This window comes from Cucurbita pepo, chromosome 8, assembly GCF_057944985.1.
Source record: "Cucurbita pepo subsp. pepo isolate OVF chromosome 8, ASM5794498v1, whole genome shotgun sequence".
Taxonomy (NCBI): Eukaryota; Viridiplantae; Streptophyta; class Magnoliopsida; order Cucurbitales; family Cucurbitaceae; genus Cucurbita; species Cucurbita pepo.
Window position 1 is genome coordinate 10,130,656 of NC_141805.1, and position 16,845 is coordinate 10,147,500.

General features: G+C 35.4%; 3 protein-coding genes across 4 annotated transcripts; all 3 read left to right on the forward strand.

Moving 5' to 3' along the window:
• Positions 1-1,306: 1,306 nt before the first annotated feature.
• On the forward strand, positions 1,307-5,082 carry F3H (flavanone 3-hydroxylase). The gene is made up of 3 exons (XM_023684146.2): positions 1,307-1,702; positions 2,702-3,130; positions 4,651-5,082. Exons 1-3 carry the CDS (start codon positions 1,340-1,342, stop codon positions 4,954-4,956), a joined length of 1,098 nt encoding a protein of 365 aa, XP_023539914.2. The 5' UTR covers positions 1,307-1,339; the 3' UTR covers positions 4,957-5,082.
• Positions 5,083-7,396: 2,314 nt separating this feature from the next.
• On the forward strand, positions 7,397-10,360 carry FNR1 (ferredoxin-NADP[+]-oxidoreductase 1). The gene is made up of 9 exons (XM_023684145.2): positions 7,397-7,598; positions 7,716-7,947; positions 8,517-8,650; positions 8,778-8,856; positions 9,002-9,093; positions 9,380-9,457; positions 9,560-9,622; positions 9,748-9,982; positions 10,107-10,360. The coding sequence occupies exons 1-9, from the start codon at positions 7,491-7,493 to the stop codon at positions 10,172-10,174; spliced, it is 1,089 nt and encodes a 362-aa protein (XP_023539913.1). The 5' UTR covers positions 7,397-7,490; the 3' UTR covers positions 10,175-10,360.
• A 1,847-nt stretch (positions 10,361-12,207) lies between these two features.
• LOC111801104 (uncharacterized) lies at positions 12,208-15,830 on the forward strand. 2 transcript variants are annotated; one of them, XM_023685087.2, is made up of 2 exons: positions 12,208-13,160; positions 15,305-15,830. In XM_023685087.2, exon 1 carries the CDS (start codon positions 12,343-12,345, stop codon positions 13,141-13,143), a length of 801 nt encoding a protein of 266 aa, XP_023540855.2. In that variant the 5' UTR covers positions 12,208-12,342; the 3' UTR covers positions 13,144-13,160; positions 15,305-15,830. The 2 variants fall into 2 exon arrangements, with proteins under 2 accessions (XP_023540855.2, XP_023540854.2); XM_023685086.2 differs by having other exon boundaries at positions 15,318-15,830.
• Positions 15,831-16,845: the final 1,015 nt, after the last annotated feature.

Below are 16,845 nucleotides of genomic sequence, written 5' to 3' on the forward strand. Positions count from 1 at the left end.
TTATTTAATTTTTCTATAAATATACTGTTAAAAACAATAATTTATTTGAATTAAAAAAAAATAATATTTGTCGAATATTATGCAATTAATAATAAATATTAAAAATACGACGTTGACACAGTTTATAAAATAAAAATGCCACGGTATACAAATACACAGATCTATCTCGATCCCTAAGAGGTAAATGCACGCCTTCTCAGGGTTCAACTCTGCTAAACTCATCTTATTCGTTCTTAAGGTTATAAGGTATCTCGGCTATTGTTCTACTAGTCTCTTTCATTGTCATCATTATAGACTCATAGCTAGTAAGTTCTCGAAGAGCGAGCCCAATATCGATTCCAACTCATAGTTCTCATCATACTGTTATGAACACCGTTCTCAAATTCTCATTTACCTATATAGTCAATTATTCTCATCCGAACAAGATCATGATTACAGTGTGAATTGTTCTTCGACCGTCTTATTTATTTATTTATTATTTTATTTTAATTTTTATCCCCTTACCACCGACTCATCATAATTGTAATTTATTATATATATTTTTAAAAAATAAAAAGAAGCAAAATTGAGATTCTAGAAAGGGAGAGTTTGGTTGGAAATGTGGCAGAGAAATGAGCTTCTAGAAGGTACCATTAATGAATCCATATTTCTATTGTATTATTAAAAATTAATAAATAGTATCTAATAAAGTATTAATAATTAAATTATACTCTTTGAATTTAACTATTTAAAACGTAATATTTTAAAAATATATATTAAAATTGCGCGAAATTTTAATTAAATATTTAAAAATAAATAAACATTGTTTTATTTTTACTTAAAAAAAATAAATAATTACAACGGTCTCAACCAACTTAACCAAAAAATATTTTATGGTTAATTACAGAGTTGTTTGGGTCGAAAAAATTTACCATTAATTATTAAAATTAAATATTTAAAAATAAATAAACAGAAGTTTTACTAACTGTTTAAAAAAAATTAAATAAATAATTTCAACTGTACAAACTAACTTAACCAAAAAAATTTATGGTTATTTGAGTCGAAAAAATTTACTATTAATTATTAAAATTAAATATTTAAAAATAAATAAACAGAAGTTTTATTTTATTTTTACTTAAAAAAATTTAAATAAATAATTCCAACCGTCCAACTAACTTAACCAAAAAATTTATGGTTAATTAAAGGTTGGTTTAGGTCCAAAAAAAAATTTACCTTGAATTATTTTTACTATTTTACTATTTGGTAGTTGGAAATTACCGCGGGTAAAGTTAGGTGGAGGAGGGCATAATAAAAGGTGAGGCTCCTACCCCTTTTCATCTGAATCTCTCCAACAAAATCAATGGCTTCTTCCACCCTCACCGCCCTCGCCGACCAGCCGGCTCTGCAGCCCTCTTTCATCCGCGACGAAGACGAGCGTCCCAAAGTCCCTTACAACCATTTCAGCGATGAAGTTCCGATCATCTCCCTCGCCGGAATCGACGACGTCACTGGTGGCCGCCGGGCTGAGATTTGCCGTAAAATCGTTGAGGCCTGTGAGGACTGGGGGATATTCCAAGTCGTCGATCACGGCGTCGATTCGGACCTTATTTCTGAGATGACTCGTTTGGCTAGAGAATTCTTTGCCCTCCCGGCGGAGGAGAAGCTCCGGTTCGATATGTCCGGTGGTAAGAAGGGTGGATTCATCGTCTCTAGTCATCTTAAGGTACGCTACTCAAAACCCACCTCTCTGATTGCTCTATTTGTTTGTTGGCCATGATTTGAGATCGGAGTCGGCCGTTTGGGAGAGAGAATGAAACATTTTTTATAAGATGGGTAAACCTTCCCGATATTATATGGGTTTTAAAATTTTTGGAACTAGTAAAATCCAAAAGAGGGTAATATCTTATAAATGATAGCACAGCCAGACATCGAGCTGCGTCCATTAGATGGACGCTGGCCCCCCAAGTCTATGGAGAACGGATGTAGAAACCCTCCTGCTATTTTAAAATTTTTGAGAGGAAGTCCGAGAGGGAAAATCCAAAAAAGACAATATATAAGAGTGGTGAGGATGTTGGGCCCCAAGAGAGTGGATTGTGAGTGTTAGATGAACTCGACTCTCCACAATGGTATCATATTGTCTACTTTGATCATAAGCTCTCATGATTTTGGATTGGGCCTCCCGAAGAGTCCTACTATTTTTTGATTATAAATCCATGATCATTTTCTAAATTAGTTGAGGTAGGACTTTCATGTAACCGATGTGTTGACTGTTATGACAATATCTACTTTGACTCTTATAACAGGTCAAATAGGACAATATATGTCTTGACTCTTATAACAGGTCAAATAAGACAATAGATGTCTTGACTGTTATAACAGGTCAAATAGGACCATATATGTCTTGACTGTTATAGCATGTCAAATAGGACAGTATCTACGTTAACTGTTATAACAGGTCAAATAGGACAATATCTGCTTGGACTGGACTGTTATAACAGGTTAAATATGACAGATCAACTAGGACAATATCTGCTTTTATTATAACAGGTCAAATAGGATGGGTCAATATCTGCTTTGACTGTTATAACAGTTCGACAGTATCTGCTTTGATTGTTATAACACAGTATCTATTTTGACTTTTATAACCGGTCTAAATATGACAATATCTACTTTGACTGTTATAACAGATATAAACATATGAGATTTGTGGTATATTTTTCAGGGAGAAGTAGTTAAAGATTGGCGTGAGATAGTGACATACTTTTCATACCCAATAAGAAACCGGGACTACACACGGTGGCCGGACAAGCCAGAGGGGTGGGCGGCGAGGACGGCGGAGTACAGCGAGAAGCTGATGGGGTTAGCCTGTAAGCTTTTGGAGGTTTTATCGGAGGCGATGGGTCTGGAGAAGGAGGCATTGACAAAGGCGTGTGTGGACATGGACCAAAAGATCGTGGTCAATTTCTACCCCAAATGCGTTCAGCCCGATCTCACTTTAGGGCTGAAGCGCCACACGGATCCTGGAACCATAACGCTCCTGCTGCAGGACCAGGTCGGCGGTCTTCAGGCCACCAAGGACGGTGGCAAGTCATGGATCACTGTTCGCCCAGTCCCAGGCGCGTTCGTCGTCAACTTGGGAGACCATGGCCACGTAAGTCTACTCATACATACCTTTTTTTAATTATATTAACTTACATACCTTTTTTAATTATATTAACTTAGGTTGACATTTTTGTTTGGTCGAATCAATCATAAGTTATGTTAGATTTTTTTTCAGCTGAGATTGGGTTGACATTTTTTAGGTCAACTCTATCTATGGATGTCCGATAAATGAGTTGTGAACTTTGTTTGAATTGTTCGGATCATCAGTTACATCTAACTCATTAATGTGTTCGGTTGGAACTTAACCGTATTAAATTGTAGGTACGAATTAAAATTAATTTTTTAATTATTTAAAAAATGTGATAGTAATAAATAGAATTAGGGTGGCTCTAGCCTCCATTATTTTGAGAAGGATAGAAAGCCACGTTGCCTTTTACCAATAAAATAAATTTCTCTCTCTCTTATTTATTGTCATAACCATTTTTTTTAATTCAATTTTTGTTTTTTTTATTTCCTTCTTTATTACCAAAAGAAAATTATTGTCGACAATTATTTTAAAAAGCTAAAAAAAAAAAAAAAAAAACTTAGAAAGTTACGCTATTATTTTTACTTTTCAATATCATTTTAAAGTTTTTTTTTAATTACGGATATTTTGTTTGAATTTTGTCGTATATTTTAAAAATTACAATGTTACCCTTAACCTTTCGTAAATTTGTTAGAACGTTGGATGAAACGTTAATGTGGTAGAATACTAATTTTTCATCCGTTTAGAATAAAATTCATGGGTGTTTTTGTTTGTCCTTGAATTTTGTTCATTTAGGTTGCAATTTTGTCGTAAAATTGCAACGTAAACGAACAATTAAATCAGGGGTTATTTTGTTTGTCTGTGAATTTTGTCGTATATTTTAAAAATTACAATCTTACCCTTGTCCATTCATGAATCCCTTAGAATGTTGGATGAAACATTAATTTGGTAGAACGTCATTCTTGCATTTAGATTAGAATAAAATTCAATAGTATTTTGTTTGTCTTTGAATTTTATCGCATATTTCAAAAATTACAATATTACCCTTGACCATTCATAAATCCCTTAGAATGTTGGATGAAACGTTAATGTGGTGTATTTCAAAAATTACAATATTACCCTTGTCCATTCATGAATCCCTTAGAATGTTGGATGAAACGTTAATTTGGTAGAACGTCATTATTTCATTTAGATTAGAATAAAATTCACTGATATTTTGTTTGTCTTTGAATTTTGTCGTATATTTCAAAAATTACAATATTACCCTTGACCATTCATTAGAATGTTGGATGAAACGTAAATGTGGTACAACATTATTCTTTCATTTAGATTATAATAAAATTCCCTGGTATTTTGTTTGTATTTGAATTTTGTCGTATATTTCAAAAATTACAATATTACCCTTGACCATTCATAGATCCATTAGAACGTTGGATGAAACATTGATGTAGTAGAACTAGAACACTGTGTCTTAGTCGTCTTCACGTTACACGCTCGTAGACACAAATTAAGTAATAAACTATTGATGATAAATAATGCAACAGTATCTTAGCAATGGGAGGTTCAAGAATGCTGATCACCAAGCAGTGGTGAACTCGAACACAAGTAGGCTATCCATAGCCACATTTCAGAACCCTGCACCAGAAGCCATTGTTTATCCTTTGAAGGTCAGAGAAGGAGAGAAGCCCATTCTTGAAAACCCCATCACTTTCTCTCAGATGTATCAGACCAAGATGAGCCGAGACCTTGAGCTTGCCAGGCTTAAGAAACAGGCCCAACAACAACAGGCCCAACAACAACAGGCCCATTTTGAGCCCAAGCCCAAGCCCAATGACAAAATCTTTGCTTGAAACAAACTCTTCATTATCCCCCATCTCTATTAAATAGTGTACTCCGCCTTTCAAATTTCGTATTTATTTTATTTTCTATGAATTAATGATGATTCTGGTCGGGGGACGGTTATTCCCGTTTGATAATCATTTGGTTTTTTTTTTTCTTTCTCGAAAATAATATTTATTAGTAAAAAAATAAAATCAATTAATCTTCTAGATGAGCTCAAGCCCACCGTTAAGCAGATATTGTCTGTTTTAACCCGATGTATATGACTAAAGTTTTCACACCTCTGTAAAAAATGACCAAGACATTGGATCTCACAATCCACCCCTACAGGTGCCCAACGTCCTCACTGGCACACTGCTCAGTGTCTTGCTCTGATACTATTTGTATCTCACAATCCACCCCTATAGGAGCCCAACGTCCTCACTGGCACACTGCTCGGTGTCTTGCTCTGATACTATTTGTATCTCATAATCCACCCCTATAGGAGCCCAACGTCCTCACTGACACACTGCTCGGTGTCTTGCTCTGATACTATTTGTATCTCACAATCCACCCCTATAGGAGCCCAACGTCCTCACTGACACACTGCTCGGTGTCTTGCTCTGATACTATTTGTATCTCACAATCCACCCCTATAGGAGCCCAACGTCCTCACTGACACACTGCTCGGTGTCTTGCTCTGATACTATTTGTATCTCACAATCCACCCCTATAGGAGCCCAACGTCCTCACTGACACACTGCTCGGTGTCTTGCTCTGATACTATTTGTATCTCACAATCCACCCCTATAGGAGCCCAACGTCCTCACTGACACACTGCTCGGTGTCTTGCTCTGATACTATTTGTATCTCACAATCCACCCCTATAGGAGCCCAACGTCCTCACTGACACACTGCTCGGTGTCTTGCTCTGATACTATTTGTATCTCACAATCCACCCCTATAGGAGCCCAACGTCCTCACTGACACACTGCTCGGTGTCTTGCTCTGATACTATTTGTATCTCACAATCCACCCCTATAGGAGCCCAACGTCCTCACTGACACACTGCTCGGTGTCTTGCTCTGATACTATTTGTATCTCACAATCCACCCCTATAGGAGCCCAACGTCCTCACTGGCACACTGCTCGGTGTCTTGCTCTGATACTATTTGTATCTCACAATCCACCCCTATAGGAGCCCAACGTCCTCACTGACACACTGCTCGGTGTCTTGCTCTGATACTATTTGTATCTCACAATCCACCCCTATAGGAGCCCAACGTCCTCACTGGCACACTGCTCGGTGTCTTGCTCTGATACTATTTGTATCTCACAATCCACCCCTATAGGAGCCCAACGTCATCACTGGCACACTGCTCAGTGTCTTGCTCTGATACTATTTGTATCTCACAATCCACCCCTATAGGAGCCCAACGTCCTCACTGGCACACTGCTCGGTGTCTTACTCTGATACTATTTGTATCTCACAATCCACCCCTTTTGGGGCCAGCGAGTTCTCCTCTTTAACTAATTTGGGATTAGGACCTCACAGTCCACCCTCTTTAGGGGCTCAGTGTCACAATCGTGGTTTCTAGGCAGTGGATTTGGCAATTGTGCGGCACCCACTCTCAACATTGAGTGAGTTAAGCCTACTTCGAGTTACGTTGCCTGCAGTTAGGCAACGTGAATACAAACCTCGAGTTTCTATTTCAAGAGAAGATTTTAGAAAGCGGGGAAGAGAGGTTTTGGAAAAAGAGTTTCGAAAGCAAGAGAGAAAGAGAGAGAGATTGGTGTTATATGGGAACGTAAGCAAAAAGGCAACAACAACAGCTTACTGCATATAACTATCGGGTAGGGAGAAGTTGACAACTAGTCGTATCCTCCTATAGTACATTTTGAGGCATTTCATGTCTACCAAGCGTAATCATGACATCGCCGAAACGTCATACTCTTAAAAAAAATAAGAAAGAAATAATACAACATGATAGCGGTAAAAGACAAAGATTTCGGCGTGTCATGGGCATGCGGCCATGGGCGACATGCCTTGGATAAGCATGATTGTGACACTCAGCGTTCTTGCTGGCACACCACCCCCTGACTCTAATACCATTTAGAACAGCTTTACCGCTAGTAGATATTGTCTGCTTTGACTAGTTACGTATCATCGTCAGCCAAATTGCAAATTACAATTTGATCCCTGAAGTTTTAAATTTTACAATTTAGTCCTTACGAGAATTATTTACGAGATTTTATCAAATAAATTAAATTTAACTTTTTTTTTTTTTTTTTTTTTTGGATATTTAAAAATAAAAAATAAAAAAATCAGAAAAGAAAAAGTGGTTGGTGGTGATCATGTATGTATGAGATCTTTCACATAAACTTATCCTCACATCAACCACTTCATTTCCTCTCCAATCTCCTCCACCCAATCCCTAATCCCCTTCCCATTTCTTCTTCTCTCTGCTTGTTCTTCCATTTCTCTCCCAAGCCTCCCTCCCTCTCTCTCTCTCTCTCTCTCTCTCTCTCTCTCTCTCTCCCCGAATCCTCTCCTTCTCCAGCAGCCATGGCCGCTGCAGTCACTGCTGCAGTTTCTTTCCCCTCCGCCACAAAATCCTCTTCTCTCCCATCCAGAACCGCGCTAATTTCCCCTGACAGAATCGCTCTCAAGAAGGCAAGCACATTCCGAGCCCTAATTTCTACATTTCCTCCAACTCGATGATTTTCGCGATTTCTTTAATTTCTTCGGTTGATTTGATTTGATTTGATTTCATTTCATTTCATTTTTCAGGTTCCGGCGTTGTTTCATCATGGCGGAAGAGTGGTGGTGGCTCCGATTAGAGCTCAGGTGACCACGGAAGCACCGGCGAAAGTGGAAAAAGAGTCGAAGAAGCAAGAAGAAGGAATCGTGGTGAATAAGTTCAAGCCTAAGAGTCCGTACGTTGGACGCTGCCTTTTGAACACGAAGATCACTGGCGATGATGCTCCTGGTGAGACTTGGCATATGGTCTTCAGTACTGAAGGTAAGTCCGTCTGAATCTTACTCACTATTTACAGTTCCACTGATTCATCAATTTCAATGGTCGATTCATTCATTGTTTGTGCTTGATTCTGCGTTTTGAGGCTGATTTTGGAAGAGATGAATTCATATCTTTGTTTAGGCATTTCGAAATCATCGTCTTCGCATTCATATGGTTTATGGATTCAATTATATCTTACTCGTCTTACATTGAATTCGTTTCTCACTTGTCTTTTAAGTGTTTGGACTGATTTAAAAGAGACATTTGAAAATTTTAAACATAGAAGGACTAAATTGAAAATTTCAAACTTAGAAGGACTAAATTGAAAATTTTAAACTTAGAAGGACCAAAATGAAAAATCTAAAATTATAGGATGAAATTGAAAATTTTAATTTTATACCTTACAAATTGACTAAATTGAAACTTTTTTTTTTTAATCGAACAAATAAAATCTTTTAAAAATATCTAAATATGATTAAAAAATTTAAAATCATACCAACTAAACTAAAAAAATTTAAATTATATGAATCAAATAGAATTTTTATTTATTTTTATTGTGGGTTGGTTTGCAGGGGAAGTGCCGTACAGAGAAGGGCAGTCAATTGGGGTAATTGCTGATGGAGAGGACAAGAACGGGAAGCCTCATAAGCTCCGATTATACTCCATTGCTAGCAGTGCCCTTGGTGATTTTGGAGATTCCAAGACTGTATAACCTTCTTCCTTCTTTTTCTTCCCTTACAACAAAATAATTAAATTATTTTCTTATATATATACATATATTATTTTTTAAATTAGTAACAAAATGGAGTAATTACTGTGTAAACTCTATTCAGGTTTCTCTGTGTGTGAAGCGGCTTGTGTACACCAACGACCAAGGAGAGATCGTCAAAGGAGTTTGTTCTAACTTTTTATGTGAGTTTTATAATTATTATATTTAATCTTTGTTTTAAGCTAAGATCTTGAAAATTAGGCAAAGAATTTGATTTTTTTTTTTAAATATTCGGTAATAAAAATTAAAAGAATTCTTCATTGTATTTAATTTATTTTGTAATTGTAGGTGACCTGAAACCTGGAGCAGAGGTGAAGATAACTGGACCTGTAGGAAAAGAAATGCTTATGCCTAAAGATCCCAATGCTACAGTTGTCATGGTAACTCATAATTACCCACAAATCATCCAAAAAAAAAAAAAAAAAAAAAAAAACGTGAAGTAATTGAAATTAGTAATTTTTACTTTTTATGTAAATTCAAGTAGAATTTTTTGTTAAATTTAAATAATTTTTTGTTACTCTTAGTCTCGAAATTTTTAATTTTATTTTTATTTAGACGTAAATTTAATTTTTAAGGATTTATTAGATATTTTTCTTGATTGACTTTTTTTTTTCCCTTTTTTTTTTAATTTAAATTTAAATGGGTGGAATTGTGTTGGTGCATTAGCTTGCAACTGGAACTGGAATTGCTCCATTTAGATCATTTTTGTGGAAAATGTTCTTTGAGAAGCATGATGACTACAAGGTAATAATAATAATGCTTACGAACTTATTTATTTTTTCTTCTATGATTCTAATTTCAATTCATAATTTTTATTAACATCTCAATTCATCTTATGCCGTGTAGTTCAATGGATTGGCATGGCTCTTTTTGGGTGTCCCGACAAGTAGCTCACTTCTCTACAAAGAGGTAAAAAACGAGAAATCCTAATACAACCTTAGAATTTATACTTCTCTACAATATAATGGAAAGCAAAATGAAATGTCTGACATCTCTTGCTTCAAATACTAATTTGAATTTGTAAAATGAAATAGGAGTTCGAGAAAATGAAAGAGAAGTATCCCGAGAACTTCAGGTTGGACTTTGCAGTTAGTCGAGAGCAAACAAACGAGCAGGGCGAGAAAATGTACATCCAAACCAGAATGGCTCAATATGCCGAGGAGCTTTGGGAATTATTGAAGAAAGACAACACCTTTGTCTACATGTGTGGACTTAAGGGCATGGAGAAGGGAATTGATGACATTATGGTCTCTTTGGCTGCTAGAGATGGTTAGACTTTTTCCCTTTTATCTCTTTTGGTCAATTTATTAGGGTTTTTTTTTTTTTCGGAATAAATTAAAATATTATTATTATTATTATTATTTATCATTTATTATTTAATATTATTTGGTAGGGATTGATTGGCTGGAGTACAAGAGGCAGTTGAAGAAATCAGAGCAATGGAATGTGGAAGTTTATTAATTTTATAAATATAATATTTTCCACATTTTGACTTCAACATCTCTCTTTCAAACCCCTCCCCCCACCATTATTATGTAGATATAGTTAATTCCCTTTTTATAATTTTCTGTATTTTTCTCTCTTTTTTATTTTGAATTCTTGTTCATTATGCTCGTCAAAATTAAAAAAGAAAAAACTTCGAAATTATGCCCAAGAAATACTTTTCGCTTCAATTCCTTCTCCGGTTTTATTTTCAAGTAAAGATATGAACTTTAGATTTATAAGAACGGATAATTATCGTTCAAATAAGTGTAGTTAAATGTCTTTTGTGATTGAATATGCAAAAATTGTTTACAGTATCTACTTCTTTCACTCGATATTTGAATAGTTTAAAACGTGGGATTTAAACTTAGGGGTTTCATTAAGAAATTATGGCTTGCCGTTTAAACCATACCTAAAATTGTCTAATTGAAATAAGAAGGCTAGTTAATGCCTACTAATCTCAACACCAGCTACTGTTTTAATTAGGTATGTTTGTGGGTTGGATTGAGTCAGAGTGAGACATTTTTTTAGATCCAATTCAATTATTTTGACCTAAAATTTTCAATCAGAATAATCCTTTTTAGCAATTCATCCCTAAAATTTTTGGGTTTTGCTTGACTCACATTGTTCTTGTTATTTATCTAACTTTTTTTTTTGTTTATAATAAAAATAAATATTACTTAATTCCTAACCTTTTAATCAAAATTTGTAGTTCAAATGAAAAATTTAATAGTTAAAAATTGTTTTAAAAATTGTTTAAGAATAAATAATAAAGAAATGTAAATAAATGGTTTGGATTGGGTCGATCAAATTTGTTTGAACACCCTTAGTATCAATTTGTTATTAGAGATGTCCACGAAGCAGGACAGGGATAGAAAAGCCTTCCCAGTCTCCATGTCCGTGAAATTTCCAATTTATTTTTGCAGAATTTCCCCATAATTTTTTTTTTTTTTTTTTTTTTTTTTTTTTTTTTGGAATCAAGTTTCTTGCCAATAATTTTTTCTCGTTTATTATTTTATTAAAAAATAGTTTGTTTTATAATTTTTATTTTTTAAAATATAATCTTTATTAAAAAATTATATTAAACCCTAATTAATATATATATATATATATATATATATATATATATATATATATATATATATAATATGTTATAATTTTTGAAAATTCAAATTTTAATTTTAGAACGTAGTTTTTGACAATAAAAAAAAATCTACAACATAATCTTTACTTTAAATATCTCTACCTCTCTTTCATCCTCTTTTACGCACGGACATTTCTATATATTATCTTATTAATGATACCGATAATCAAATTTGAACTAAAATTAGATGGGTAATAAGAATGTTTGATTAATCCACTACATTTAAATGACGTGAAAGTTATCTTATTTATAATAAAATAAATTACAAGGATATGAAAATAGTAGTAAATGGAAATAACAATAAATGAAAAGATAACTATGGTAATAAGGCAAATATTAGATATTTGCCTTATAATAAAATATTAAATATAATATATATGATAAACTATAATTTATTACTAAATATCCTTAACCGGTAATGAAATTTTAGCTCAAAATGACCGAGTTGCTCTTAAAAAAAAGTAATTATATATTAATTTTTTTTTTTAAAAAAAAGACATTTAGTTGAGCTCAATGTCGCCCATAATGTGGGCCGGAGTCCAATCATGCGAAATGTTTGATTATTTTAATGACATGTCGTTTTGAGCGTTCCCAACGTTGTAACTAACTAATTTATTTTAATTAATTAAAAAAAAACATCAAATCCATTTAATTATTATTTTTATAAATTAATCAATTTAGTTTTTACTTTAAGATTCTATTTATAATTAAATAACATCAATTTATTATTAATATGAGTAATTATTATGTAATAATTCTTTTTGTTATTTTATTAAAATTTTAAGGGAAAAATAATTTTATTTATATATTTTAAGATGATTATATTTTAAAAAATAAAAAAAATAAAAAAAATAAAATCGTTAACGGATTAGGGTTTTGGATGAAGCGTTAGAAGTTCCCGAGATCTCATTCTCTTCGCCTTCTATATATTTCGAAACCCTTTTTGTTCTTTTTTCTCTGAGTCGCCATTTTTGTTGCAGAGAGATCGGTTTTAACTTTGAAGATGGCGGAAGAGAGATTGACTGGTGTGGTTCAATGGTTCAACGATTCGAAGGGGTTCGGGTTCATCAAGCCAGATGTGGAAGGACCTGATCTGTTTGTTCATCAATCCTCCATTAAATCAGATGGCTACCGTAGCCTTGTCGTTGGAGATCATGTTGAGTTTCAGATCGCTTCGGGTGATGATGGGAAATCCAAAGCTATTGAGGTCGTTGCGCTTGATGGATCTTCGGGAAATCGGAGGGATAACTTTGGGGGTGGTGGTGGACGAGGTGGCCGCGGCGGCGGGGGTTATGGGTTTGGTGGTTGGAGGGGCGGTGATAGGCGGAATGGCAGCAGTGGAGCCGGTGGGGGTGGGTGTTATCAATGCGGTGAGCAAGGGCATTTGGCTAGAGACTGTGCCCGTGCTAGTAACCGCGGCGGAGGAGGTGGCAGCGGTGGTGGTTGTTTTACTTGCGGTGAAGTTGGCCACTTAGCGAGGGATTGTCCACGAGGAAACAGCGGCGGAGGCGGAGGCGGAGGCGGGGCCGGTGGTGGGGGTTGCTATAATTGTGGTGGTTTTGGGCACTTGGCTAGGGATTGCAATAGGGGTGGAGCTGGAGGTGGAAGTGGTGGTGGTGGTGGTGGTGGTGGTGGTTGCTTTAATTGTGGGGAGTATGGGCATTTAGCCAGAGATTGCCAGAATGAAAGCCGTAACAGCGGCGGCGGCGGAAGATTTGGTGGCGGAGGTGGCGGTGGCGCCAACACTTGCTTCAATTGCGGCAAATCGGGGCATTTTGCTAGGGAGTGTCCTGATGCACCATGATAAGGAGAGGAAAAAGAGTAATAGTATATAATTTTTCCTTTTACTTCAATATTGTCCTTTAATTATGTTCTTCTTTTGGTGTGGATGGTGGCTCTACGTAGCTTACTTGAGAATTTTTTTATTAATTTTTATCCCATGGTTGTTTCGCTCCTTAGGGGCAAATTTTCTGGTTCATACCAATGTTCTAATTCGGATAAATGAGGCATTTTATCCTTCTTGCCTTCTTTAGTTATGATGCCAATATTTTTGTATCCCTTTTTTTTGTTTGAATTTTAGTTCAATAATGACCTTTTAGATCTCGGTTTCATATTCGAATCAATGCCTGCCTTAATTGTCATTATCCATGTTAGCATCTAATGCTTCATTGGGTTGAAGTAGCTATGTTGGATTGATTTATACATTATTAGCATGATCTTTGGTTTTGCATTGCCATACCAGGCCTTCATTTTTGTTTGCCTCTTCATCATCAAGAATGATATGTCTTATAGAATTCATTTAGTCTGATCCTCTTAAGAGTAGGCATGTTTTCGTGCGCTCTGCTCTGTCTTGTTGATCTTCTTAGCACTATGTTCTGTTCTATAATTTGTTGTGGAAGTGTTTTAGAGACTGTTGGATCTATGTTTTAAATCTTTTGTGTCTTCTATACTTTCAAGTTTCATAGATTCGACTCCTAGTAGTCAAACTAATTGTGAACCAGTGAATTGAAAGAAGACTAATGTCTTCTTGATACTTCATTACTTCCATTCTAGAAATGAATGCTTGTAAGTGAAAGGTTACAATCGTGTTCATGTGAAGGTGATGTGTAGATCAGGGGTGCCCTTTCTTCTTCTTAAGGAGTTGGGATGGTTAAGGATTTTTTTTTCTTTTTTCTTTTGGTTTAATCTATCATTTTAGTAGAAATCTTAGAAAACATAGTGCAAATCAAAGGAATGAACTTCTTTTAGTTTGTTCGAATAGCTAGATTAATGAAAGTTCATTAAAATTTTAGTAAATAAAGAGTAGTTTGGTCTAGGTTCTAAAACTCATCTCTTCGCCCATGCAAGGATTTTTTCCCTGGTAGATAATAAACATTTTGTGTTGGTTTTGGGGATTAGTATGCTTCTTTTCTTCATTTCTATCATTTTCTGTTCTCAAGGAGTTTTGTTTTGTGGCCTTTTGGATTAAGAATTGAATACTCAGAAGAGTCAGGAAGGAGTTTTAAATCCCTACTTATCCTCCCCCAAATCCTTCCTTTACTAATACCTTAATGATTAGTTTGTCCATTATTGCTTGAACAAAGAGAGGAATATAGGATCATATGTACAGTTTAGTTATGCACTTTTAGCATGCATTCTTCTGTTTGATAGATGTTGATGATTATAATTCAGTTCAATATATATTTTATCTCATTCCAATGTACATAGTTTTTGCCTTGGGTATTATATTTTGAACCTTAGTTTCTGCTCATCTTGTGAGGAGCCTGATGAAATCTCTCTCATTGCCATTGTTTTGTTCTCTTTAGCTCTCTGGTTCTTTTCTTCATTGCTACTTGGTATTGAGTTGCTAAAATTCGTAACATTAAAAGCTTGCGGCTGTTGAATGGCTGCTCGGAGAACTTGTGAGCTTTTCAATTTGAATCGAGTTCGTTTGTGCGTACTCTCATCGTTCATTGATTGTCTACAATGCTTGATTGTCATCTCTCATGAGACGCTTTTCATCAAACAGGATGAGTTTCATAGTCTTGTAAATTGTTTCTTAGGTTTAAGTTTGTAGATTGAACTCTTAGAGCTTTAGCTTAGGAATATGAAAATCTGGACCCTTCTTCTTTAGTGCATCCCATTGATCCATTGTTTAAATGATTGAATTGATGGCCAATCCTCTCAGAATTGAACTAAAGGGAGGAAGATCTTAATGTTCCCTCTATATTTTGTTACACTAGAAGTTCAAACCAAAAAATTTCATCCATTTTATCTTCCCTTCCTTATTTTTTCATCTTGGCTTTAACCATTTTGTTCGTGTTAGAGCGATGGCGGAGGATCTCGAGAGTATATATGCAAAGTTTTAAGAGATTTTAAAGCTTTCCTTTTTGTTATTCATGTATATTGTTTTGTTGGAGTTTATGCTTTTTGTGTAAGGGGATGGCGAAAAAAGGAAGCTGAAAATGTGAAGTTTTCTAAATCAGTGTGTGCTTACAGCACAGTGTGGCCGGGAGTTATGTCAGGCGACGGCTTCGTCCCTGCTGCACCCAGGAGAGTGGAACGCCCTCCCCATGCTCGCGGTCGTGGTCCGGCTGCATCTGCGGCCGTACATATTGCTCCGAAGAAGCAGCAGGCAGGCAGATTCTCCGACCAAGTTCAGGCTGAATGGTGCCGCGGCGGGTTGATTTCATTTTACAAATATTAGTATTAAATATCACCTTGACTCGAGATTAGATCTTTTTTATTTGACATCTAAGTTATAGGAGGATTGATCGATGAACTTAGAATGGATAGTGATGTAAACCATTTTAGTGCAGGGCTCGTAAGACTCTTCAGGAATAGGCGCTGATTAATTAGGTGAAAGAAAATACGAGGTTACTTCATTCAAGAAAACAACGAAGGATAATTTGAATATCGAATTTTGTCGTCGTACCATCTATACTTGGATTGAGCATATCCGAGAAAGAATTTTGAATTATGAATTATGCTCACTTTGTCCTCGGGGTCCAATTTGGTCTAGAATTTTGAAGGGCTTGAAGCATAGGCAAAATACCCTTCATCGGCACCACCTTCAATAATACATTCTCGCCTACATCAAATTCCAGCTTCTTACGTCTTACATTGATGTAATGTTTCTATTTACTCTAGGTCGTACGCATGTTCATTCTGATCTCTACACGACTTCATTGGATGCATACTTTCCATATTAGATAATGTTTTACACATTCGATCGTTCCACCTTCCTCTCTCATCATATCCACTTTTCTTGTAATACCCATTAACGTAATGGTTTGTCCCACCTTTTCAATGGGCTCTCTTACTCAGCGCAAATTCTTCTCGGTTCATGGATCTTTTATTAAACATCCAATGATTCAAACATTCAGTGGATATGATATGATACGAGTATGAATACACACAGAAAACAATGATTTAATAATAAAGCATTGAGACGACCAATAGAAAAAGCATTATTCTCGTAAGTTTCATAGGTTGGAATTCCATTAAATGGAGTAAGCTTTTGGTAAAAGAAAAGCTCCTCTTCCACTCCAAGATCTATGCTTAATTCTCTAATGGGGTTGAGTTGGTTGTACTACTTCATATGCCTTTTTGACTCTCTACCACATCACTTTCACACCTTTTTTAGATTCTCTTCGTTCTCTCGACAATTTTCATTTGAGTTCTTTTAATTTTTATTTATTGTTATGTTTAACGGAATGAGAAAGATTCAGAGGCTATGCACGACGTGGGTAAGAAAAAAAAAACGATTGACTTGATAGATGGAGAGAGGGTCCTCGACTCAAGCACAAAATCCATGTTGAGTCAACAATCATCGAGAAGGACACCACTGTGAGATTGAGCACAAGCACCTTGCTCTTGGATAAATGACTCGAACAACCCGAACCAACTAAACTCAAAAATGTCCAAATTCGACCAAACCCAACCCACGAACACCTTATAAAGTGTTTCAAATCAGTTCAACTTTATTAGTTGAATCATATCGCCAATTAGCTTAAAGATAAACAAA

Coding starts and splice junctions, on each gene's coding strand:
- F3H (XM_023684146.2), top strand. CDS start 1,340: ATGGCTTCTTCCACCCTCACCGCCCTCGCCGACCAGCCGGCTCTGCAG. Junction 1,703..2,701: donor TCGTCTCTAGTCATCTTAAG/GTACGCTACTCA, acceptor TATATTTTTCAG/GGAGAAGTAGTTAAAGATTG. Junction 3,131..4,650: donor ACTTGGGAGACCATGGCCAC/GTAAGTCTACTC, acceptor ATAATGCAACAG/TATCTTAGCAATGGGAGGTT.
- FNR1 (XM_023684145.2), top strand. CDS start 7,491: ATGGCCGCTGCAGTCACTGCTGCAGTTTCTTTCCCCTCCGCCACAAAA. Junction 8,651..8,777: donor ATTTTGGAGATTCCAAGACT/GTATAACCTTCT, acceptor AACTCTATTCAG/GTTTCTCTGTGTGTGAAGCG. Junction 9,458..9,559: donor AGAAGCATGATGACTACAAG/GTAATAATAATA, acceptor TATGCCGTGTAG/TTCAATGGATTGGCATGGCT.
- LOC111801104 (XM_023685087.2), top strand. CDS start 12,343: ATGGCGGAAGAGAGATTGACTGGTGTGGTTCAATGGTTCAACGATTCG.